Genomic DNA, 26,584 nt, shown 5'->3' on the forward strand with positions numbered 1-26,584 from the left:
ATGTGTTTGTGAGTTTTTCTGTAATACTATATGCTGGAAGAGAGCAGAGGGGAGAACACTTTTTGTTAAGGATACCATTTAAAGGGGCCATACCAGCACATCCGATCAGTGGAAGATACAAAGGTGCTTTGCCCCTGGCCGTTTTTTTATATGCAGTGGCTGGGCAGGAAGCCGTTAACACTAAGGCTGAACCAATTCTCCCAGCCACATATTCAAGATAGATTGGAGAAATATTGTATTCTGACAGCAGGGTGACTCCCCCACTGTCAGAATGATCATATCAGAGCTGCAGCCTATTGCCTGTGGTGCTGATTGAGTGGATTTTGTCCATCAGGGTGGTTGAACATAAGTCGCTTGGTAGATCGACTTCTGTTGAACCGTAGTGGTCATATACAGATTGAGGTTCGCCCGGTCCCTGCTGAACTGGTCAAATCTCAATCCATGTATGGCCAGCTTAAAGATCAACTTCAGGACTTTGTAAATGGTTTGTGAATATTCATAAAACTAAGATTTTGCTGGAGGGATGCATTCATTAATGTGTTTTTTTTTTTTTTTTTATTATTATTCATTTTAAATAGAGGTATTCCAGGAAAGAACTGTGGAACCATCATTGTCACTGCTGAAGAGCTGAACAATTGCAGAGTAAGTAACTTCTATTTAATGTACATGCTCCTAATGTTAGAAAAAATGGCTGTACACAAAGTAAACTTGCAGTAATGCCCACTGAACGGTGATTGACACTTAGCAGACATCATGCCTATCTAGCTAATACACACAGCTTTACCTACATGTGAATAGTAGAAGATGGTAAGCCACATGCTATATGTTACATGTGTTTGCAGTCCAGATTACACTGCAGAGGCACAGGTCTCTGCGCCTCTTTCACATTCCCTACTGCTCCCGTAGAAGTGGATAATACTGCATACATTACCACCTAATTAATACAATAAGAACAGAGCAAGTTTGTCTACTCACTGCAACACAAGAAAAACGTATTTTTAAACATAGCAACACAGCAACTTACAATTCATGGTTATCTGCCGTTTCTGAGTCCTAGGTGGGATTTAGTATGCAAAAGGGGTGGGCTCTGCAGTAGCTTATTCTTATACAGGTGAAACTGATTATGGAAGTTGCGTGAGCCACTCAAGACATGGTAATTACACACCCAGCGACCTTTGTCAAATGTAGTCTAAAGCTGGCCATACACTAGTAGATTTTCAACTACGAACATTTGTACAAAAATTCTCAGATTCAAGAAGTTGGCGAATGCTGTTCGAAATTTTTCAACAATTTGTTTGCTGTGAACATTCGATTTTGGGATGATTAGACTTTCCTGAACAAAAACTGCATACACTGCTAAAAATGTGTTCATTTGTGAAAAATTTTCCATCCTGCTGGTTGGAATTTGTTTGTCATTACAGCGTTACAGTAAAAAACGAATGCTGATTTGACCCCACTAATGTTTAGAAAATCAAACAAACGTTCATATAATGAAAAATTTTGAACAAAATTCTACTAGTATGTAGCCAGTTGTAGACATTCAATGGGTCTTAAAAACAGGGAATGTGCCTGCTGAAATGCCCTTTAATGAAAATTCATAGGTACACAGTAGGGAGGGAAAAAGGAGAATTTTTTCCACCAAGCACCAGAGGCAAATCGCACAAAAACAGATGAAGCTGACGTCTTTTTTTATTACATTTGAGCAACCAGACAAAAAAAAATCTGTTTAATTCATATATGTGCTTGTCTTTGCACATTGCTGTCTGTCTTTTTTAGTAAGGGTCTGTCTGGCTTCTTTTTTTTTTTTTTAATGTAGCACAAAGATGTGAAGTATTTCACGTTAAATCTATTTAATGCAGGCATACAAAATAAAGAACAATGTTTATTGTTTTATTACACGTTTTATATATTGCTCTCTTCCTTATAGGCTTGTAAGCATGTGTGAGAAATTGGCAGTTTTGTTTACAGTAGAACTGAGTTTTAATAAAACACTCTGAAAGGGCAGAAACCTGTCATTCCTTTTGTGATCATCTCTGATTTAAATCAATTAAAATAAATTTTCTTATATCACTGTTTTTATTTAGCCATATTTTTAAAAAATGCCCTATCCATCTACCACGATATGCAGAATTGTTCTATGGGTGCAGTTTTATAAGGCAAAGAAATGAGGAATCCTCCATATCAACAACATAAAAACCTGTGAATTCATAAGGAGCATTGTAGGCACTAATTTGAGATCTGTCTTTTCTTCACAACACAAATGTTGCAATTTGTGACAGATTTGTGTACATGTCAGTAAAGTGTACATGAATTTGTTGCAACTCTAAGGGCTCTTTCACACTGACGATCCGTATGTCCATTTTTCATCCTTCCTTTTTCGGATGAAAAACGGACATACATGTATCTCTATGGAGCGTCGGATGTCAGCGGTGACATGTCCGCTGACATCCGACCCGCTCCGTTCCGAAAAGTGTAACGGAGGAAAACCCTACTTTTCCATCCGTTTTTGGATCGGATGACGACGGACTCTACGGTCCGTCATCACCCGATCCCCCATAGGGGAGAGCGGCGCTCTGACAGGTCCGTCGCTGCACAGTGTGCAGAGACAGACCTGTCATTTTCCTGCTCAGCGGGGATCGGAGGAGCGATCCCCCCTGAGCAAGCGGGTGTTCACGGGGCGGATCATCACTGATCCGCCCCGTGTGAAAGAGCCCTAACACGACTGTGGTAGCAAAGGTTAATTGTAGTAAATAACAATGGTATTGGGAATCTGCATTCTCCAGTGTAGTGAAAGCGAGAAACATTGTAAAATGATGTAAACTAGTATAGTAAGGAAACAATGTTGCAGTTAGGTTAATAACAGGTGTGTTCCTTTAAAAAAATTCCCCCAGTGATAATTGCACACGTTAAACAATGAACAGGATGCACCTACTGTGCATTAACATGAATAATTTTATTAAAAAAGAATAAATCAAAAATCCAGAGATGTTTTGGTGAAAATGCAAGAAGGGGAGGATCTGTGCATACAGGCTAAAACAGCATTTTTTTACACAATGCAGATGATTAACCCCTCAGGTTCCCCAGTGAATATAACAAGCTTGCTTTACTGCATATACATACTGATTTTCCTGTTGTGGGTTTAGTAACACTTTAACCTGTTTTCACTCTATCCTTAAAAAAAAGGCTACAGATAACCTTTGAGGTAGCGGTTTTAAAGTAGAACTAAAGGCAAAACTTTTTTTTTGGATCATATAAGGGAGACAGTTGCCCCCTGTCAATTTTTCTTTGTGCAAGCTTTGTCTCCTTGGGGAAATTTCACTTTCACTTTCATGTTCTGTTCCATAGCCAAAACTGGAAGTAATTGTCATCTCAGTCATAAGGACTAGTCCCCCATTGGATATATCTCCCACCTATTCCTGTTGTGGCAACAATCCAAAATTTGGGATATTCCTTCTCCTTCATTCTCAATAAAAATGGTAAACTGGACAAATAGAGAGCGTGAATCTCCCTAACAGGGACACAGACAGCAATAAAGACAGATGTTATAATCCCTCTCCATGCTGTCGAAAAGAAAAAAAGTTTTGCCTTTAGTAATACTTTAATAACATATAAAGTCATATGAATTACTGCAGTAAAAATAGATCAAATATAGCTATATTAGTGGATTTACCAAAAAAGAAAACATTTGTAGCAAATTATATTTAGTGTGTTAAAATGTGCCATTTACTATATTTTTAAGGTATGTTTAGAAAGATTTTTTTTTTAAGCATGTGAATGGAAAGATGAGCTACTGATAAATGACTGGGTTGGAGGGAAATTCAGTTTGCTTTATTAGGCTTCAGCTCCAAAGAGATGTGTCAGAGTAGCTGTACAGTGTAATGTATGAGAGACAATAACCTGAGAGACAATTTGGGGTTTTTTTTGTTTACTTTCTTTATAATTTTTTTTATCATTTTTCCATTTAAGAGGCTTTTTTCAGCTTAAGTCCCAAGGTAAAAGACCCATAACGTTCTCTTTTGTATAAAATGAATTAGTGAGGATTTCTTTCTAAGGCTAATATTTGTTATGTCATTTATACGATGGCTGTTTGCTGGGCATTTGTCCATCTATATACTCTAGCATTCGTTTTCAGAGCCCATACAAACCATATAAATATAGTGCTACAGTAGATATAAAAAGTCTACACACCCCTGTTAAAATGTCAGGTTTCTGTGATGTAAAAAAATGAGACAAAGATAAACATTTCAGAACTTTTTCCACCTTTAATGTGACCTATAAACTGTATAACTCAGTTGAACAACAAATTAAAATCTTTTAGGTGGAGGGAAGTAAAAATAAAAAAATTAAATAACATGGTTGCGTAAGCGTGCACACCCTTAAACTAATACTTTGTTGAAGCATCTTTTGATTTTATTGCAGCACTCAATCTTTTTGGGTATGAGTCTATCAGCATGGCACATCTTGACTTGGCAATATTTGCTCACTCTACTTTGCAAAAACACTCCAAATCTGTCCGATTGTGAGGGCATCTCCTGTGCACAGCCCTCTTCAGATCACTCCAGATTTTCAATCTGATTCAGGTCCGGGCTCTGGCTGGGCCATTCCAAAATTTTAATCTTCTTCTAGTGAAGCCATTCCTTGGTTGATTTGGATGTATGCTTTGGGTCGTTGTCATGCTGAAAGATGTTCATGTTCGGCTTGCTAGCAGAAGCCTGAAGGTTTTATGCCAATACTGACTGGTATTTGGAACGGTTCATAAATTCCCTCTACCTTGACTAAGGCCCCTGTTCCAGCTGAAGAAAAACAGTCCCAAAGCATGATGCTGCCACCACCATGCTTCACGGTGGGTATGGTGTTCTTTTGGTGATGCGCAGTGTTGTTTTTGCGCCAAACATATCTTTTGGAATTGTGGCAAAAAAATTCAACCTTGGTTTCATCAGACCATAACACATTTTCCAACTTGCTTTTGGGAGACTTCAGATGTGTTTTTGAAAAATTTAGCCGGGCTTGGATGTTTTTCTTCATAAGAAAAGGCTTCCGTCTTGCCACTCACACCATAGCCCAGACATATGAAGAATACAAGAGATTATTGTCACATGTACCACACAGCCAGTACTTGCCAGATATTCTTGCAGCTCCTTGGATAAAGCTATAGGCCTCTTGGCAGCCTCCCTGACCAGTTTTCTTCTCGTCTTTTGAACAATTTTGTTGCTATAGGCCTCTTGGCAGCCTCCCTGACCGGTTTTCTTCTCGTCTTTTCATTAATTTTGGAGGGACATCCCATTCTTGGTGATGTCACTGTTGTGCCAGATTTTCTTTACTTGATGATGACTGTCTTCACTGTGTTCCATGGTATATCTCATGCCTTGGAAATTCTTTTGTACCCTTCTCCTGACTGATACCTTTTAACAATGAGATCCCTCTGATGCTTTGGAAGCTCTCTGCAGACCATGGCTTTTGCTGTAGGATGTGACTAAGAAAATGTCAGGAAAGACCTACCTTGAATGTGATTGCTTAATTCTGAACACCTCTACATTCCCAGTTATAGGAGGGTGTGCACACTTATGCAACCACATTATTTTATTTTTTTATTTTTACTCCCCCCACCTCAAAGATTTCAGTTCTACAGTTTATAGGTCACATTAAAGGTGGAAAAAGTTCTGAAATTATTTATCTTTGTCTCATTTTTGTACATCCCAGAAACCTGACATTTTAACAGAAGTGTGTAGACTTATTACAATATATCCACCAACTAAATTATGTGCAATATAAATTCCCTTAATTGCAAGCTGCCATAGAACCACCCTGAGAGATGACAAAGAATACAGTAATATATAAACACAGTGCTGCAAAATAATACTATTGCCGTCATTAATGAGTCCCGAAAAACTAGATACAATGGCTTTGAAATTACAGAGTTCAATTCTTTTAGAATACGTGGGTGGATCCTGGTCCAGGTGCTTTATCCAACTTTATTATGTCTAAATATTTCTGAACCATATCCCTTTTGACTTGAGCCATTGTGGATCATTTGGGGCTATGTCACTACCACCCCCATTGTGGACATGAGCTCCCCCATGCTCCTTTGTATACACAGAATTGAAGAACGTATTTAATAAATTTGCCTGCTCTTTGTCCCTAGTCACCCACTCTAGATTATTTTGTAAAGGGCCTACATGCTTAGACCTGACCTTTTTACTCTTAATATATTTGAAGATTTTTTGGGGGTTTGTCCTACTATCTTTTGCAATCTGTCATTTTGAGTTCTTGCATCCTTGATTTCCTATTTACATATTCTGTTATATTCTTTGTAACATTTAAAACGACACTAGTGTTCCTTTATTTTTATATTTTTTTAAAAGCTCTTTTCTTATTGTTTATAGCTTTTTTAACTTTGGCCGTGAGCCACATTTTTTTTTAGGCTTATAAACTTATTGCCTATGGGAATATACTTTGCAGTGAGTTCACAAACAGTCACTTTGATAGAAATCCCATTTCTGTTCTGTGCCCATTGATGCCAATATTCCCTCCCAGTCCAAGTCCAGGAGAGCAGCCCTCATCCTTCGAAAATTTTCTCTCGTAAAGTTAAGTGTTTTTATCTTTCCCATATGTGTTTTATGCTTACAGCTAACATCAAATGAAATCATGTTATGGTCGCTGCTACCAAGATGTTACTTTATATGAACATTAGTAATAAGCTCTGCATGGTTTGAGATTACCAGGTCCAACAGAGCATCATTCCTAGTTGGGGCCTCAATAAACTGGACCATAAAATTGTCCTGTAATAGGTTTATAAATTGTTGCCCTTTAACTGTCCCAGCAGTGCCATTACTCCAGTCAATTTCTGAGTAGTTAAAATCCCCCATTATTATCACCGTCCCAGCCCTTGCAGCCCTTTCCATCTGTGCAAGGAGTTGAGTCTCCACCTCCTTATTAACATTGGGTGGTCTATAACAAACTCCAATTATTAACTTTGAACTATGCACATCTATATGCAGGTCCCCCCATAGTGCTTCAGACTTATCACACTCTCCATCAACCAGGTCCTCTTTCACACTCGCTTTGAGATCACTTCTCACATAGAGACAGACCCCGCCACCTTGCCTTTTTACCCTGTCTCTTCAAAAGAGTGCATAGCCAGGAATATTAATAGCCCAGTCATGTGAGTTACATCATAGCTCTCCTCGTGCACCAGAGCTTCCAACTCACCTATTTTGCTTGGCAGACTTCTGGCATTGGTGAACAAACACTTTAATGCATTATTACATTTTGCTCTGGTGTTTTTCATATCTTGTTTAGTAGTACAAATGGCACTTTAACTTCCAATATAATTTCACCCACGACATTTATATGCAAAACAAAATGTGCCACATTACACTTAAAGTGAGGGTTCTTTGAATGTGAAAAAATACAGATGGACAAATGTCTAGCAAAATGCACATCAAATCTACAAATAGACCCCAAATAGTTCAAAATAGAAGATAAATGTATTTTGCAATTCAAAAAGGTCTAAAACTAACACGTGAAAGTATTTAATTTTACATATTTATTAATAAGGGTACATTCTGATCAGTCAGCCAATTCTGAAAATAAGAGAATTAATTTTACTACTGTAGGTGAAATTGCCCTATAAAAAATAGTATGCTTTTCTTTTTTTAAATATTGCTTGGATACAGTTTAGTAGTTTATGGTCTGGGGATGAAGAGGTTCCATACTTTCAAATATAGAAGGTGCAAACTTAAGAATGGAAATTTTGATCAGTTGTAGGCAAAGGACAGATTTAAATGTTTTCCTCATTCAAACTGGAACATTTTCAGTGGAACACATGAAAAGACACAAGGGAACTACTCAGAGCTTGTACTTTTCATCATACCTGTGAGAGTTTACAGAAGACTTTTTCATCTAGATTTATTTCACATTGACCATATTACAAATATGAGTTTATGTTATGCAGAACTCAACAAACAGGATGACTGCACTAATGGAAACACCCTATAATCAAAGTTAACATTTCTCGAGTCTTAAACAAAGTCATCTTCATATGCTGCTCCATCAGCGGCTTTAAATGCTCATTTTTCCCCTCAAACCAATCCAAGCAGACTAAACTTGTAATTAATAATAATTACTACAAATTTAGTCAAAACGATTGTCCAGTGTCAACAGCTACGCTGTCATTTCCATTTCTGGCTGCTCCCTCTCACTGCTGATGCATGCAAAGAGAACTGACACATGGCTGTAACAGGAAAGGCTGAGTGGTGTTTGACTTGCAGGCTGTGACAGCATGGTTTAACACACTCTATGCTGTGCAATGGGTAAGATGGCAGCACCAAATATGGGAATAACTTGGTTTCTGGTAAAAACTTGGGTAAAGTTTTTTTTTTTTTTTTTTTTTTCATTTGTTACATTGATTATGCACTAGTGAATAGTTCATACTTGGCAAAAATTTTAATTGACATTGGAAAAAGTAGGGTTGCTTTAAATATCCAATCACTGATGATCAGACAGCAGCTAAACAATTTTCCCAACTGTGAACTGGATTTCGACAGTGAGCTTTAAACTTTTAAACTAGCCTTATAACCTTATGATCGAAAATCTAATTATGGGTGATATCACTTACCGTATATACTCGAGTATAAGTCGCTCCGAGTATAAGTCGAGGCCCTAATTTACCACAAAAAAAATGGGAAAAACTTATTGACCCGAGTATAAGACGAGGGTGAGAACTGCAGCATCTGCCGCAAGTGGAAAAAGAGGGTCAGCAATGCCCATCTGCAGCTGTATTCCTCCCTGTGTCCTTTGCATGTATCATGTGTCCTGTGCATATGTGTCATGTGTCCTGTGTATATGTGCATGTGTCATGTGTATATGTACCTGTGTCATGTACCTGTGTATGTGTGCATGTGTATATGTACCTGTGTCCTGTGTATGTGTATATGTACCTTTGTGCATGTGTCTGTCTGCCATTCACTGTTCAAAAGCCGCGTCCTCCTCCTCGTCCAAAAAACTCCATTTCCCAGCAGTCAGCCTATCATGGACATTCTCTCATCCTCATATCACGGACGAAGATGAGAGAATGTCTGTGATAGGCTGTACACTGACTGCCTATCACAGACGAGGAGGCGCGGCTTTTGAACATTGAGAGCCGCTGCCGAGTCTATGCAGCACACGCTGGCTGCCGTCTGCCTGCATGACACGCTGATCATGCAGACAGACAGCAGTGACTCGTGTATAAGTCGAAGGGGGCACTTTCAGCCCCAAAAAAGGGGCTGAAAAATTCGACTTATACACGAGTATATACGGTAATTGACTTATTTTATTTGGTTCAGCACTACAGTTCAGAACAAATCAAGTAAGCTGGTGTATGCATGCCTAATTGTGTTTTCACTTGAAATAATATATTTATTTTTTATTTTAGGATGCTGTGTTAATGCAGTTTTGTGCCAATAAACTTGACAAGAAAGACTTTTTTGGAAAATCTGACCCCTTTCTAGTATTTTACAGAAGCAATGAGGATGGCAGGTAAGTTATTTAATATTTGCTGCTAGTTTTCAAGCTTCAGTGCATCTTAATTTAGAATCCTGTCAAAGGGTCTGAAAAATGATGTGTTCTGCGGGCATTGCCAGCATTTACGGATAACTAATAAAACCAGAAATGTTCTTTAACCAGTTGTTGACATTGGGCATGATACAAATGGCCTGAAATTTTTTCTTAAAGCAAAGTACACAGGGTGTGTTTAGTACACCCAGTCCTTCTGCCATGCTGCTGCAACTCTCTCTGTATTTATTTGCTAGCAGTTCTCAGCTCTCAAAATGACAGCTGGAAGTTGCTGCTTAAAGCTGAACTTTACCCATAAGAGTTTAAAAACAATTCATGTTCTTTAACAAAAGAACATACATTCCACATTAATAATTATGCTACCAAAATTAGAGTGTGCTGTAAAATGCCTCCAGCATTGCTCTTGTTTCTTTTTGCTGGAGAACACCAAATCGTTGAAGCCCAGAGCAGTCACTTCCTTCCTTACTCTCCCCCTCTCCTTGGTCTTAAAACTATATGTCACTTTCTTCAATTAAAATATGTACATTTCAATCCTTGATTGTATGTCTTGGCTCAGCTAGAGAGGAAGGCTGACAGAAGCTTTAAGCCTGGTATACACTAATGTTTTTTTTTTTTTTTCGTTCAACGCAGCAGGCTGAACAAAAAAACAAAACGAAAGAGCTCAGGAGGATCTGCTGTACTAACAACCCGATATCAGTACAGCAATCTCCCCTGCTGAGCTATTGTGTTCTGACAAGGGGAAGCCCCCCCCCCCCACCAAAACACACCGGTCAGCGCTCTCAGCCAATGGCTGACCAATCAGCAGACCTTTTTTGGCCATGCCATTTCCGGCTGCCATACACATAGGCTGAATGTCAGGTGGCTTCTTTTGAACTGACCAATGCCGCCCGATATTCGGCCCGTGTGTATGGCCCTTTATAGTGCTAAGGTTTTACAGGCTGCCATGAGGGAGAAAGGAGAGAGAATCAAAGAGATAAACGACTATCCTTGTAAGTTTAACCCTTTTGTGTCTTCCTTTCAGCAGGATTTGTCCTGTCACCTGCTTTTCCTTTCTCTTTTCCTAGTCTTTGTTCCCTCTGCACAGACTGTGTCATTCCTGTTGTGTTCTTCCTCCTTCAGCAACAGTAAATCTTAAAGCTGTGCTGAGAGTAGAGTAACTGATCATGTGCACAGCAGGGTGAGACAGTGCATTACTGGATTTTAAACCAAACATTCACTTATTTTTACTGTTTAGCTATACCTGCAAAAGGGGCCAGCCTTAAGTGATCTATCGGGAATTTCCTTATTAAAGTTTTAAAGTACACCAGCTATTTTGGCTGCTTCTGTCGGAAAAACAGACCTTCTGACACAGTGTTACAAAACACTTATTAACCTTTAGTTTACCCTAATTAGCCCCAATTAACGCCTTCACCTTCTCTTCTAGCTAACTATTAAAATTCTAACTTTTTGTTTTATTCTTTGTTACATTATAAGAATGCCCCCGAGACTACACCTTTGAAGATTAACACTAACTAAGACCCTTTTAGTTAGTGTAGAATACTTAAATTCTTTGTCAGATTTTTCTTGCTGCTTGTTACCCCATGGGTTAAATTTCCCCTTCCTTTTCTGTTGACAGGGAGTCACAGGGACATGAAGTGAAAGGATAGCTGTCAATAGGGAAAGAAACATTGAATAATTATGTTTTTACTGCTTCAGATACCCATTCTCCGTCATATTATGTTCTGGTGTCACAAGGTTGGAGTATGTGGAAATTCCCCTGCGGGTATCACATGCAACAATAAAAAGCTGACAGGGATCTCTTTACAACACTATAGAAAATTAAAATGACTAAATGTAGATGTACATTGCACCTTACAAACATTTTTATAGTTGTTGTTTCTGTCCTGGGATTATATACGTTCTTGTTCTACCCACACACACTCACATAAAGTGCTCTTCTTGCAAATGGCCTTAAATACACTCTTCCAGATCATGTGGAATATGTATTGTAATTGCAAAGGCAACATATCAATCAGTTCATGTATTTCCAAGGTAAACTGCCTTATTTAAAAAAATGGATAGTTTTAACAAGACACAGTTTTTATACAGAGAGGGGGTATTTTAATATTCACCTTCAATATATTATATATACAATGTACAGAAAAAAAGTTCAAGGCTGCAGCACTCCAATTCTTTTATTTAGTGAATGATATTCTTAATGAATTTAGAATCACATTCAGTGTTCCATCACCATGCAAGCTTTCAGACAGCACGCCCCTTATCAAGCCAGAAAATCTGCCTAATGAAATCATGCAATCCCATCATTTATGAATAAAAGAGAACCAGATACTCAGCATTTGATCATTAATGGGCACATTGAACACACATGCATAGATAGAGCTCCCTGCATGGTCGAGTTCCTACTCCCATAGAAAGAGGCCTGTTGATCTTCTGAAAAACAAACAGCATATATACTCACATATAGGTTCTTATCCAAAACCATAAATCTCTAGATTATACAAAAAACAGTGATAAACATATCAACACCTACTAATCATAAATGACCATAAAGAAACATAAAATGAAAATAAAAATGCCTATAAAAAGAAATACAAATCAAAATCTGAACTAAGCCCTTGAGGTTGCACAGTATCTAACTGTTCAATCCAATATACTCCCCTCTTGTTCAGTAATAGTTCACGATCACCCTCTCCTCTATTTATTGAAATGTGGCCAATTATCATAATTTTTAACTGTGACACTGAATGAGAACACGCCTCACAATGCTGTGCAACTGTACCAGTTCATCTCTAATTAAATATTTATGCCTCGCAAATTAATCTTTTAATTTTGGGTCATCTGTCTTACATAGTAATACCCACACAGGTACTTTAATACATTCACAGCAAAACTTGTCTAACATGTATAATATCCTCTAATTTTAACCCTGCATCCCAAATGTGGATGAGTAAAAATGTCCCCTTGATCATATGATAACACTGGATGCAATTAAAGCATGGAAAGGCACCAGTATTGCTAGGTCCCAAGAATGTATCCACAGACCTTACAGTTGGTGTACAATCAGATCTTAACACGTAATTTAAAATTATCTCGCCTCTCCTGTAAGATGTAAATGGAGGATGTGTAAATTCTGCAACTCCTGGATGATTGTTTTTCAATAATGTACAATGTTTTTTAATGATAGAATAGATGTTTTCAGAAAAAAGGATAACATTCTGGGTTGGGTTCACACTATTGCGACTTGGATGCTGGTTTCTCCGCATCCAATTCGCATAGCAGGAGCTTGTAACCGGCTCTCTATGGAGCCGGTCACAAGCTCCTGCTATGTGAATGGGATGTGGGGAAACCCGCATCCAATTCACATATAGTGTGATCCCAGCATCAGACCTTTGCTGGAAGAATATTTTACTGACTGGACCTCTGTGAATGTTAATTCAATACTCCTGTTCTAGGAGATGATAATCCTAGGAAAGACAGAAGACCATTAGATTATTTTTTAACACACAGGGAGCCCTGTGCATCTTTTGGTCCATTCCATGTCTGAATTCAGCCAAAAATTCAGGCTGAAATCAGACCTGAAATGGTGAATGGAGACGCACCAGACTCCTGTTGTGAGCCGCTGCGTTCTCCAGTGTGAACCCAGCCTTAATCGTATGTTTGTGCGATGATCTTTCACATCACAGCCCACCTCTCCACTTAGGCTAAGTTTACATCTTTGTGGCTGGGGAACATGCACAAAATTTGCATGTGTTCCCGACCCACAGAGAAATGTGCTGCACTTTAACAGATGCGCGGGAATGGCACTCCCACATATAGGCACCTACGGCACATTTTTATGCACTCAAAACTACATGGTGCTGCAGTGCAATTTTTTTTTTTTAAAAGGTTGGGACTTCTATCCCTGCTTTACTGGCAGGTATGGCAGCCCAATCAAATGAATGGGCTGCCCTACCCGTGATGTGTGCGGGCAAACGTGCATGCACAGATCTGAACCATGCCTCGTATCACAATTCCATTCTTACATCTTCAGTCCCAGCTTCACATCACAGGCCCTCCCTTCACATCAGAATTCCCTTCTTTTCATTACTGTCCTCTTTACCACCCATTACTGTCCTCTGCCCCATTATTGTCCTTAGTCCTCAGATCCAATATTACTATTCTCAGTCCCCCATTACTGTTCTCATCCTCCTCATTACTGTCTTTAGCCCCCCCCCCAATTACCGTCCGAACACAGGCAGGGTGGAGATTGGGAGGCACAGCAGATCTCGACAGAGGGCGGGAGCTGCAAGCTAGTGATTAGTTGCTAGGACCGCCCTGCATCCTGGCACCCAATCACCTGCTTGTTAACTCTGGCAGCCACCACCCTCCGTTCAGAGCTGTCCTGCCTCCCGATGTCGCCTTGCTGAGAATGCAGCAGCAGCAGGGATTGTTGCTGGGCAGAACGGTCCTAAATGGCAGGACTACTGTGGTCTGGACATGACATTGATCCGCCATTTAATGATGCCTGTCCCAGAGGATAGTTATAGTAAATAAAAGGATTCTTAGAGATTCCACCGCTCCAGTTCCCATGGAATGCATTGACTAAAGGCTCACATAGATGAGCTTTGTTGTTCTGTATTTAACTTGTGTTTGAAGCTTGCTTTGATAAATAAAAAAAAAGTCTGCAGATTTTCATTTAATTATATAGTGTGAGTGACCGTTCAGAGGCAGCATTTGACCTGTTTTGCATTTCTTTGAAACGGTGTCAGTCTGAAGATCCATTCCTACTTCTTCAAATATTTCTCAGCTGCAGGCAATGGCAGATCAAATGCAACCTCTGTGCTTGTAGCCTCACTGGGACTAGCAGGTGAAATGCTACTCAAACATTTTGAATGGCACAAGTTTGACAGATGCAAACCAAACCAGCAGATGTGTTCGGTCATCCCTGATACCATACAAATGGACAAAAATTGGTGTGTACTATACATATACCTGTAGGATTATAAAAATTAACATCAATTACATGCAGCTAGCGTATCTTGAAAATGATCTAAAATAAACTCCTCCAGATCCTATGGAATATGTACAGTATTTTAGATAACTGTAAAGACAAAATATCAATCATTTCATGTATTTCCAAGGTATACTACCATATATAAAAATTGAACGGTTTTAACTAGACACATTTTTAACTAGACACATTTTTTATACTAAAAGGGCTATTGTTAACATTTGACACTTGACGTTTAATTCCAATGATTATTTTTTTTTCAGCTTTACAATTTGCCACAAGACAGAGGTGGTAAAGAACACATTAAACCCAGTCTGGCAGGCTTTTAAAATTCCAGTCAGAGCTTTGTGCAATGGGGATTTTGACAGGTAAGACAGTGACACATTCTGATCTTTCACCAATTTGTAACATCCTTAGACTGTATTGTGATATATTCAGTGTTAGTATTGTGAAGGGCATTCGATTAAGAACAGTGTCAAATCATTTAATAAATAAGCAAAGGGCAAAGGTTCTGAATGCATGTTTATACTTTATGAGACTTTTCTCATTAAAATTTAACTCTTACCTTTTTTAAAGGTTTTTTTAATTGCTATTTTGGATATAAAATAGCAGTTTACAATCTTTATTTTACAAATAAATATTTAATAAAATGTGATTTTATGTTATTATGTTTGTAGAGCTTGCAGTGCTTTTTAGACAAAAGCCCAGCACTAACTGGAAATGGCAGGTTTCCCCCTCCTCTAAACTATGTGTTTAAAGAGGAGTTCCGTCTGGGGAAACACAATTAAAAGTCAGCAGCTTCAAATACTGTAGCTGCTGACTTTTAATATATGGACACTTACCTGTCCAGGGAGAACGCAGTGTTGGCACCCCAGCCGATTTTTAAATTGGCTGTCTGGTGCTGCCGGCGCCATTCATCTTAAGGGAAACCAGCAGTGAAGCCGGTTCCCTACTGCGCATGAGCAATGCACGCTGTGATTTCTAACGCAGGAGGGAGGAGGGGGCTGAACGTCTGAGGGACAGCGCCGTGGCACAGTCTCCTGGAAGTGGGGAAGGGTACCTGTCAAAAACAAGGAAGGAAGCAGATAAGCAAAAGTTCCACTTTTGGGTGGAACTCTGCTTTAATCTGATATACTGTTTGTTCTAGTCAAAACATTGTAGTAAGCCAGCTTTCTGAAACTTAAAAAAAAAAAATTAAATACATTTTTTGAACATAATACATAAAAAATACATGGAAAACCATCACATTTTCCCTTTAAAGTTAAACCTGTTTGTGAATTTAAACTAACTTCAAACTTACCAAAGTGAGGTAAGTACTGAATAGCGGGCACTACAGGGTGTCTAATCAGTTCCTGCTGTGTAAAGAAAAAAAGGTGGTTGCAATACCCAAAATATGCTGACTTATGGAGTATAGAAAGAGCAGGTACAGTATATTACCTCCCCTTCCCACAAGTAAAACAGTGCTACACCTGGTCTGTCAGGTGACAATTGGGGGTGTGCATTCACCTTTACAGATACCAACAAGTCAGTAGCCGCCAAAAAAAAAAACCTCTAGAAGTACTACAAAGTGCTTCTAGCTTTTAGATAGCTTTAGAGCTATCACTTTTACAGCTATGATTCATGCTCCTGCTGTCAAGTAGTCAGTGGTCTTGTCACATACTATGAACATTTTTGATAATTTTTAAAATAGGCCACAGTGAATTTAGTAATGTAAAATAACAGTACTCTGAAAGTGTTACTTATCTAATTAGTAAGCTGCTACAAGCCGTGTGTTGATATTGACATATTCCCTATGTCATATATATTCCCTTACATAGCATTGTTTTTTGCAATGGACATATATCAAACAAAATATGTAGTCTTAATATTTTTAAGATAAACATGTAAATTAAGTCAAGAAATAATCCAAATTTAGTGTGATAATGTTTTTAGCATTTTAATAAAATTTTAATATTTAAAATATGTTTTAAAAACACCTTGGGGCACTTATGTTTGCACATTATATTTATAGGCTCTGCCATATTTTGTAAAGATCGGGCTTTGCTGATTTTTTTGCAAGTCTATTTTGCCCAACTCATTAAAGATAATGCTGATCAATGATGAGCAAATCATCTGTGGCCAGGTCATGCTCCACCCCACCTAGGCACATATTTACATGTCTCTTGTACAGGCAGTCCCCTGAGGTATAAACATTCGACTTACATATGACTCATACTTACAAACTGAGGGAGACAATGGGAAGTGAAAGGAAATCTACCCTTAGGAAAGGAAATTCACTCCTGTAAGAGATATCATGGGAAAAAGGTGTCTCCACTGGAGCTTTATCACCAATCCTTGTTTCCAGGACAACCCAAAATTTTCAAAATCCAATTGTCATAGGGACAGAAAATGAGGTGAAATCTTCTGAACAGGGGGCACCGACAGCAAAACAAACATTACAGGGGTGTTAACCCTTCCCTATGCTATCCAAAATGTACAAAATATTTTTTTGGCTGGAGCTACACTTAAAAATATGTACCTGTTCCAACTTGCATACAAATTCAACTTAAAGTGGTGTTCTGGCCGAAATTATACTTTTTAAATAAAAATACCCCTATAATACACAAGCTTAATGTGTTCTAGTAAAATTAGTCTGTAACTAAGGTCTGTTTTGTTAGTTTATAGCAGTAGTTTGTTATTTTATAAACTTACATCAGGCCGTGGCCATCTTAAGCGTGGGCATCTGAAGCCAGACTGTATTTCTTCCTGGATCTCATCCTTGCAGATCTCAAACATGCTCAGTGCAGCACAAGCAGTGTAATAGGTTTCAGGTCAGGTTTCCATAGCAACGGCAGTTTCAGAGGAAGTTGCCACCCCTTCCCAGAAGGCATTGCAAACAGGAAATGATGCGATGGGCCGCGGCCAGGGAGGAGGAAGTGAAAAATGAATACAGCAGATATACAGTAGGTGCTGAGAAAAAAAAATATCCAATTTGTTTACAGTGCACAGTTTAGTGAGGGATGCTGAAGAGTTGTAAAAGTGGGTGGAACTCCACTTTAAGAACAAACCTGCAGAATTTGTAACCAGGGGACCGTCTGCAGCTTTGGTGCAGGGAATACCCTGGCTGCAGATGATTGGCATATACAGATGACCGCTTCCTAGCGGGCTTGCACATACGGGTCTGGCTGCTAATTTTAACACACCCAAGCTCATCATTACTGCTGATATCTTGCCTAAGGCTGGCTATTCATTCTGCTATATGTCCTTTTTGAGAATGCTAGTTTCCAGGCGGTCATGCTGATGCAGTCTGAGTCATTGAACCAGAACGAGTATACAGATAAGAAATTCTGACTATTTACTGACACTCATTTACAGCATGCCTGTTCCAGATCTTTTAAGCTGGCCAAATACTGTTTGTATTTCAGCTGGCTACAGATGAACCTTGACGAAAATTTGCTTAGTGGGTGGCCATGTTAACCCTCTTCTGTCCAAAATTCTTCAATTAAAAATTCAAAGGAACTAATTTGAAAATTGTTGGCCAAATAGTGGCTGCATCCAGTGAAATCCACTCTGTTAAGGGTGGGTGGGGGAATCTGTCAGATTTTTTTCTTTTAGCCCTTTGGCTAAAGGAAAACATGTAATAGTGTATGGCCAGCGTAACTCAAAAGTACTAAGTCAGACACAACTAAGCAACGCTACCCATTCAAGAATTCTAAATTAGCAGGTGACGACATGTACAATATCTTTGTCGATTTGACGATTCCCAACAGCACTGGGTTGTATATGTGCCAGTCCATAAGTGCTTGTTTTGTTTGTCTGGTTTTAAAGTTAATAAAGGGTTTTCAGGATTTAAAAAAATGGTTGTTTATTTTATAAGCTTTTTATTGTTCCCTTTCTCATATTACAGTTCTCTAGCAATTTCTAGGTAGCAGCTGTGAGAATTCAGTGACTTTACCTCCTTTCACTTTACCTTCCTTCATCCCTCCTTTTCAAAATAACTCAAATTTTTTTTTATGGTTGACATCAGGCAAAAATTGCACATTGGACTTTTGAAGGTAAAGTCGATTTTTACAGAGTTTTCACAGCTGATATCTAGGGATTGCTGCAGAGCTGTGACATGAGAGAAACAATAAAAGGCTTACAGCGGCCTTTATGCAGTTAATGTTAGATGGTCTAGCAAGAAGGCTGGCATGGTTTGCTTTAAAAGTAGTTAATTCTGCAGGTAATTTTATATATAGATGTGGATAATGAAGTGAACCTAATGTTAAGATATCTCTTCATGTGCAGTAGCATATTTTTTTTATTTTCCTGCATATTACTAGATGCATAAAGTTAGCACAGGTTCATGTAAAGAGATGTGTAGTGTTTGTATATATTTTTGGATTTATTTTTTTACAGGACTATAGTACATATCTTAATTGTGCAGTGCAGAACGCAGGGCTTGTAGCCATAGACCATGGGTTATATGCAGGCTACCTTCCTAGTGTATGCTTACATAACCTCCTTTACTCCACGAGACTCCAGTTTTTTTATTCTTTTGGAGAAGCTTTTTTCTTCTAAACCATTTATTTTTTCTTCAGACATTTCTATCAAGAGTTGGCTACTTATTGCACTGGGCTATCAAGTAGTTACTGGATCTGTAACCCTTGGTGCTCACCACTGTGTGGACCTGGCCTGTAATGGCCTGGATCCTGCGTTAGGTGATCACCTTGGCATGTTGTTCTAATGAGTGTAGTTTGCACTGGGTGCTATAAAGGTTCAAAGCTGTGGTCCATTCCTATGGTTCCTAGACCCTGAAGACCCCTTTAAGGGTATGTCCACCCTGATGGGCAAAGCCTGGAGCCTTATTGGAGTGGCCAGGACAAGGTAAGACAGGGTTTCCCTGTAACTTGGATCATTCTTGGCTATACACAAACTGCAAAGCTTATTATACAAGCCCATGCATTGACACAGAAGTAGGAAGTCATTCACTTTACTGTGCTACTCCTCATTATGCTTGTTTCTAATGCCTTCCGCTATTAGTTTTTCATTTAATGTGAAGTTGGGTGGTAAAACACGCACACCATATTTACTGCACTTCCTGCTGCCTTCAAAGACACACTCAAGAAATACCGTCAACCCCTGGGTTATATTGGCTCCTGCATTCCAGACACAAAAAAATCCATTCCTTCTGCATCCATTCTGTGAGTACCCCAGTGGGGATCCTCTCACTGTTGCAATGGTGGATTACAGGCGTAAGGGAGCTGAGACAAAAAGGTTGACTAACACATGCTCTGCTGATGACCCACAGGAAACTCAAAACACCCCTCAGGTTGATACTGGTTCCCTTGTCCCAGAACATTGGCTTTTTATACCACCACTCCCCTCCTCTGACACTAGCTTCCTCTCAGGTGCACATAGAGTGGCCTATCTAACAAAAGCAGACATTTCTGCCATTATAAAAGGATAAGCTATTGCGCTGACTGGAACCCAACTGTCATTTAACGAGGCACAGGAGAGTGGTAGGGAACACCAGGTGAAGTGGACGCAGCTCCTCTCAGATTAGGTCTTGAGATCCTAATGCACATGTAAAAAACCAACACAAGAGGGCTCCTCCATCTAGGTGTAGCGATTTGTTTGTTACAAAATGTATGAAGGACAATAAAAATGCACTCACTAGATAAAAGTGGATCAAGGCTTGTCATAAACCCATATAAACCTCCATAGGATCACCGGGAGGCTGCAAAGCTCTGCAGGCATGTGGCTAGTTGAAGCAGAGTTCTTAATGGAAGTACAGCTGTCGGACTTCAGGCTGGAACATAAGCAACAGCAGCTTCCAGAAATGGCAAGATGGCTGTGGCTCCAAACTGGATCTCTCTCAGCTGGGTGATGGTTACAGGAAGTGGAGTGGGTGTGGCTACATGTTTCAGGGCTCTCAGGAGCGTCCCTTTATCAAACAAGCTGCTCACATCTGATAATGTGTCCCCACATATAAATATAAGAAAGTGTATAGAAATGTGGCACTTTGCTTTTTGCTTTTGTGGTTCTGTGTATTTGAATTAACGAAAATTAATTTAAATTCATAAGTGGTGTCCAGTGTTGCATAATTATTTCTATGTGTGCAACCACACAAAAAGGTGCTCCCAGTGTTCAGCAAAAAAAAAATTACAAAACTCTTTCAAATAAAAAAGACAGAAAAACACTGGATGAAATAACACCTGTCGTACAATTGGGTCAAAATCATTACTTTTTAATTACTGTGGTGCATACAAGTTCATAAGTCATAGATTTTCCTTCTGCTTCAAAGTTGATCCCATTTGACAACCTAGATATCCAAGAGAGAAAAAGTTCCCTGTTGGTGTGTCTTGGGTTTTTCAGCATTAGGCATTTGTATATCAGATTTCCAGAGCTGCTACCTGGTCCTCTGTTCCTGTGTCATCCAAGTTTTACCAGGTGTTGTTCAGGCCTCGAGCTTCCGTCCCAAGGTGTCATCTGAGTGTTTTTTGAGTTTTTATTCTTTTTTTGTGGGGCTGTTGGCAGTTCTGTTTACTGTGTTTTTGCCCACCCCTCAGTTTATTGCTTGGGGATGTCCCATGGTCTATGACTACAAGCTTTATGTCGTACACTGTACAATTAGGATAATGGAGATTTTGACTTACCTGTAAATTCCTTATCTTGGAGGAAAGGACGAAGGACCTTCTTCTCTGTTTCCTGTGGTCATATTTTATTGCTTGCTAAAAAACGGACGTTTCACAGAATGAGCGAGGTTATACAGTATGAGCATTCACTAGGAGCAACTCTAGCAAAATGTTTGCCAATGATCAATCACCTGAAGGTAGCCTGCATGTAATGCATGCAACAACATGCCAAGGTAAGAGCCTAAAGCAGGATCCAGTGCCCAAAGTAAACATTACAGGCTGGCCCCACACAGTAGAGTCTGGGTACAGACCCCAAGGTGAACAGTGAGAGTTACCAATCAGGAAACTGCTAGATAAGCAGTCAGAAAAAGAAATGAATGAAAAGAAAAAAAATTCTCCCTAAAGAGAAGAGGTTCATCCCCTAGTGCACTATCAATCAAACTGGAGTCTCGTGGAGTGGGTGGGGTTGTATAAGCATGCTCTAGGGACAGCCCTGGAAAAGTTTTTGCCAGTGTCCAATCACCTATATTTAGCATGCATATAACCCATGTTCTACAACTATAAGCCCTGTACCCTTTACTGTACTCCGGTATAAGGAATTTACGGTAAATCAGAATTCCTTTTTTGTTTAATTTGTTTCTATCCAGACATTACGTATTCGATTAAATGTAGGGAGGCAGTTCAATGGTAGCTTGTTTGGTTATATCCATTGCAGTTTTTTTTTTTTTTTTTTAATATTAGCTGTGTTTTGATAAAAAAAGACACTAGAACTAGAAAAGCATCCTTGTAAATTAGCTTTATTCTAAATGATTTATTGTCTTAACGATAGTATAAAATATATTTGTATTAGTAAATTCATACTATAAATTTCTTGTATGTTCGCTATCTCTTCTTAAGATCACATTGTGATCATAACACTCATCATTGTCTAAAAACTGTATTCATTTCATGTTGCGTAATGCATTTTCATTTATTTTTGTTGACAGAACAATTAAAATAGAAGTCTATGACTGGGATAGAGATGGAAGGTATAGTAGCAGATGACTGTTTATCAATACCAGAGATATATTCAAATGCCTAATTAAAGCTATTTCATGCTGTAATAAGTATCTGGCTTCCTTCTGTGCCAGTCCTGTAACTAAAAACCTGGGAATTTAGTCATATGATCCATGTTGAAGAGCTGATCACCAAATCTGAACTTCATCAGAGTTTCCATCTTTAATTCCTCACAATAGGACTGTTAACACAGCTTTAAGTTACCATTTGCGCTAATTAGTATAATGCACATTCAGATAAAATGTGTAATCTCCAGCTTTTAGTGAAGTTTAAATAGTTAATTTGCATCAAGAAGGTCAATACAAATTATTTTCTTTACTAAGAGATGCTGCGGCTGTATGCGCTATATGAACTGTATGTAGCCTCAGCTACATGCAGTGTACAGTGCTGTTTTTCTAGCAGTGGAATGGGAACTTACCTTCAAACTCCCAGAACAAAATTGAGTCTGACTGAGCAGCACTCAGCCCTTCACAGGGAGCTTTGTATTCTAGAAATGACTACAAAGCTTCTTCTGATTGGCTGAGTTGAAGAGGCGGTCTGAATATATCACAAGCGCCAACTCAGCCAGTCAGAGGAAGCTTTGTAATAATAGATGAACATATTTACCTGGTTTCCTAATTTGCATCAGTGAAATGTTATGTTTTAAAAGTTTTACTTTGATTTTTTTTTAGCCTATAGTTGTTTCTGACTTTTTCAGCTCATCACCAATATAAAGAACCTCTCTAATGTTATCCTATTTCAGACATACATATTGAAGCTAAATATTTAAAGTAAAAATGTAGTGTTTTAATAGCCACTTCAGTTTATTTGTTCATATAAGCATGTAATGGGGTCCTTTGTCTCAGTAGACAATATTGGGTAGGGCGAACATTTACTATTTTGAAATATTGGCAAATATGCACATTTTGTTAAATACCGTACTTGATTTTAAACTGCCTCACAGTCATTACTTTACAACATTTTTAGCTAGGTTTTATACTATGTTTTACATGCCTAATAATTTTTCATTAAAAATACTGTATATTTCAGCATCCTTTCTGTGCTGCAAAATATCAATCTATCAGCAGGAACTGAAATTTGTATTAAAAAAAACAGTTAATCACTTGTTTGCAAGTTTGCATCAGCATTTTTTATAGATTGCAGAATTATCTTAGTGAAACCTATCAATCTAGGTCGGAAACATAAAAGAATATGTACAGAAAAAATGAACAGCTGTTGGCTCTGCAGAGTTTGCATATTTGGGTAAATTGCTGATCAGAAGGCAGTACCTGTGAAACAAAAATGCTTTTTCCTGCAGTACCTTGTAGACATTATCAAGTATCTGAAAGTGCTAAGCAAGGCTTTGGCATTAGTCTTTTGGAGTGGTGGAATGAATACAAATTTCACATGGTAATTGGCCCACCACGTCCTGCTCTGAGATGGCGGGTCAGCAAGCCCAGATTGCAGGTTCCCGACCCTCCATCTCCGAGCATTAGCGCGAAGAACGGAGCTGCCGCTAGAGGAAGCAGAGCCAATGCTTCCTATATAGCACTGGCTCTTTCACAGGCGGAGTGATACCAAATGTATTCCGCCTGTGACAGGAAGCATTGGCTCTGCTCTCTACTGCAGCCACATACTTCTGTCACAATGATGCTCGGAGATGGCAGGTCGGGACATGAGAACCCGCAATCTGGGACAGCAGCCATCAGTATCAGCCACCAGTATCAGTACCAGCCACCAGTATCAGTACCAGCCAGCAGTATCAGTACCAGTACTCGCCATCAGTACCAGTCATCAGTACCAGCCAGCAGTACCAGTACCTGCCAGCAGTACCAGTCATCAGTATCAGTACCAGCCATCAGTACCAGCAGTACCAGTACCAGCCATCAGAACCAGTACCAGCCAGCAGTACCAGTCATCAGTATCAGTCTCAGCCAGCAGTACCAGTACCAGCCATCAGAACCAGTACCAGTCATCAGTATCAGTACCAGTACCAGCCAGCAGTACCAGTCATCAGTATCAGTACCAGCCCTCAGTACCAGCCAGCAGTACCAGTCATCAATATCAGTACCCGCCAGCAGTACCAGTACCAGTCATCAGTACCAGTACCTGCCATCAGTACCAGTACCAATCATCAGTACCAGCCAGCAGTACCAGTGCCAGCCAGCAGTATCTGCCAGCAGTACCAGTACCCGCAAGTAGTACCAGTACCCACCAGCAGTCCTAGCCAGCAGTACCAGTCAGCGGTACCCACCAACTGTACCAGTACCAGCCAGCAGTACCCATCAGCAGTACCAGTACAAGCCAGCAGTACCCACCAGCAGTACCAGTACCCACCAGCAGTACCAGTCAGCAGTACCAGTACCCACCAGCAGTACTCACCAGCAGTACCAGCCGGCAGTACCCAACAGCAGTACCAGCACCTGTCAGCAGTACCTACCGGAAGTACCAGCCAGCAGTAACAGCCCTGGAGGACAGCCAGCAGCCAGCTGCAGGAATCCTGAGGAAGAAGTGAAGATTGAGGTGAGTTGAGGTGCAGGTAAACCACTGTGCATCAGTGTGAAAGCAATCTTAGGCCCCTTTCACATGATCAGTCCGATTGCGTCCACCTGTCTGTTTTTCAGGTGGACTCAAATGGAATCTCCATTAACCTCTATAGAGCGACAGATGTAAACGGACTCGTGTCCAATTACACCTGCCTATCTGTAATCCGATCTGCTTGAAAAAAAAGGGGGATCTGTCCCCTTCTTTCTGGGCGGATCGGAGGGCCCTTAGGGTAGAGCGGGCTGCGTCCGTGTCTGCTCGACATATACAAAGTGGACACAGACCTGCCATCCACCCTTTACAATCATTGTGGCCCGCGACTGGTTTCCAAGTCATTAAAGTGGCCCTCACTCCTTAAAAGGTTGGGCACCCCTGGTTTAGAGATTGCTTCTCTACAGATCCTTGCAAATATCCGAAATCCCCTAAATGGAATTCCTAACTCATGTTCTGCTGTGACAAAATGTATCGCTTATTTTTAACGCTGATTGGCAGAAATAAACATTTCTTTATCGTACATCATGGGACACAGAGCCTTAAGTAATTACTTAATGGGTTATAGTCCACCTTCAGGTGATGGACACTGGTTATACCCAATCCAAGAAGTTCACTCCGTATATAACTCGTCCTCCTTCCAGGAGCACATCAGTTTTTTTGCCAGTGTCTAAGGTGTTGGTCACGAGTGAAGATGTGCTCTGAGGAGCTCCAGGAGGGATCCATGCTGGAATTAAATAGCCTCCATAAAGACCAGATCCATCCAAAGTGCCACTAAAGCCTAAAAGGATGGTACCTGGGGCCTCGTATCCAAAGCATGAGGTTTTGCCTGTAATGCCTCTCCTTGAAGGGCTGGACCCCAGGAACCCAGGGCTTTGGTCTTCCTACATTACCTAGCTTTCCTGGTGGGATGCTTTTACAGGTCCAAGGGAGTTAGAACCCCATTTTAGGGACCCGGTCCTTGAAAGTTTGCTAAACGCAGCCCGCCATGATGGGTAAAGGTTGGATTGTCTGTTAGTTCAGCAAATCCTGTGGCGGGGATAAGGTAAGGGAAGAAACTTGGGTATTAAAAACACCTAGGTATTCTTCTATTAGGGAAAAAATGTTGTCATGCCTTGATTCTCCACTAGAGGGAGTCTATGCACATACCTTACTCTTCATTGTAAAGCTCAGTCAGTCTGTGTGTGGCCGCAGCAGCACGTGCAGGGAGATTCCTCTCAGGTAAAAGAAATATGCCAAATGTTTTCTTTTCTCTGCATGAAGGGACCAGGGGTTAGGGGGACATCAGCAGTGTACCCCCCTTACATCCCCCCCGCGCCGCAGGGGGGTGCGGAGGTCCCGCTAGTACTGCTAATGTTAACTGTTGAAATGCTGTTTCTGTTGTATGTACCTGCTACAAACAGGTCTCTGCCTCCCCCCCCCCCCCCCTCATGTTGGGTCTGTGGACCAGAAAATGCCCCACACAAGCGCAGGAACATTTTAAATGTAAAAATAATTTTTTCTCAGAGGGGGCGGGGCCTAATCGCAGTGCCGTGAACGTCCATGAGGATGCACGGCAGGCATACACAGATAAACTACAGCTGTGACAGTCTCTCCTTGGCTGACGAGGAGAAAACAAGCAGCCTGCAACACAGGGACACAGAGCTGTGAGGGTTGCAAACTGGCATTCCTGATACAGGAATGACACCTTTTTCCCAGCACTAGGCTGAATTTTATAGCAGCTTTAAATGTCATGACTATTTTCAGCGATTAAGGGGAATTTGTATAGTGCCTCTGTTTTTGTACTTAGGACTATGCCTACCAAAAAAAGACACCACAAAAAAACAAAAATGTAAAGGTTTCCCCCCCAGGCATTAGGATCTCGAGTCGCATT

The 26,584-nt window shown here is 40.0% G+C and overlaps 1 protein-coding gene across 1 annotated transcript in view; it reads left to right on the plus strand.

Annotated features, from left to right (window-relative positions):
- CPNE8 (copine 8) overlaps nucleotides 1–26,584 on the plus strand; it is a 442,845-nt gene that overhangs the window by 281,555 nt on the left and 134,706 nt on the right. Inside the window, exons 7-10 of the mRNA XM_073619694.1 lie at nucleotides 579–642; nucleotides 9,416–9,519; nucleotides 14,809–14,913; nucleotides 22,128–22,169. Coding sequence (XP_073475795.1) covers nucleotides 579–642; nucleotides 9,416–9,519; nucleotides 14,809–14,913; nucleotides 22,128–22,169 — 315 coding nt within the window. The remainder of the gene's footprint in view (nucleotides 1–578; nucleotides 643–9,415; nucleotides 9,520–14,808; nucleotides 14,914–22,127; nucleotides 22,170–26,584) is intronic.

This window comes from Aquarana catesbeiana, linkage group LG03 (assembly GCF_042186555.1).
Source record: "Aquarana catesbeiana isolate 2022-GZ linkage group LG03, ASM4218655v1, whole genome shotgun sequence".
In the NCBI taxonomy this organism is placed as follows: domain Eukaryota; kingdom Metazoa; phylum Chordata; class Amphibia; order Anura; family Ranidae; genus Aquarana; species Aquarana catesbeiana.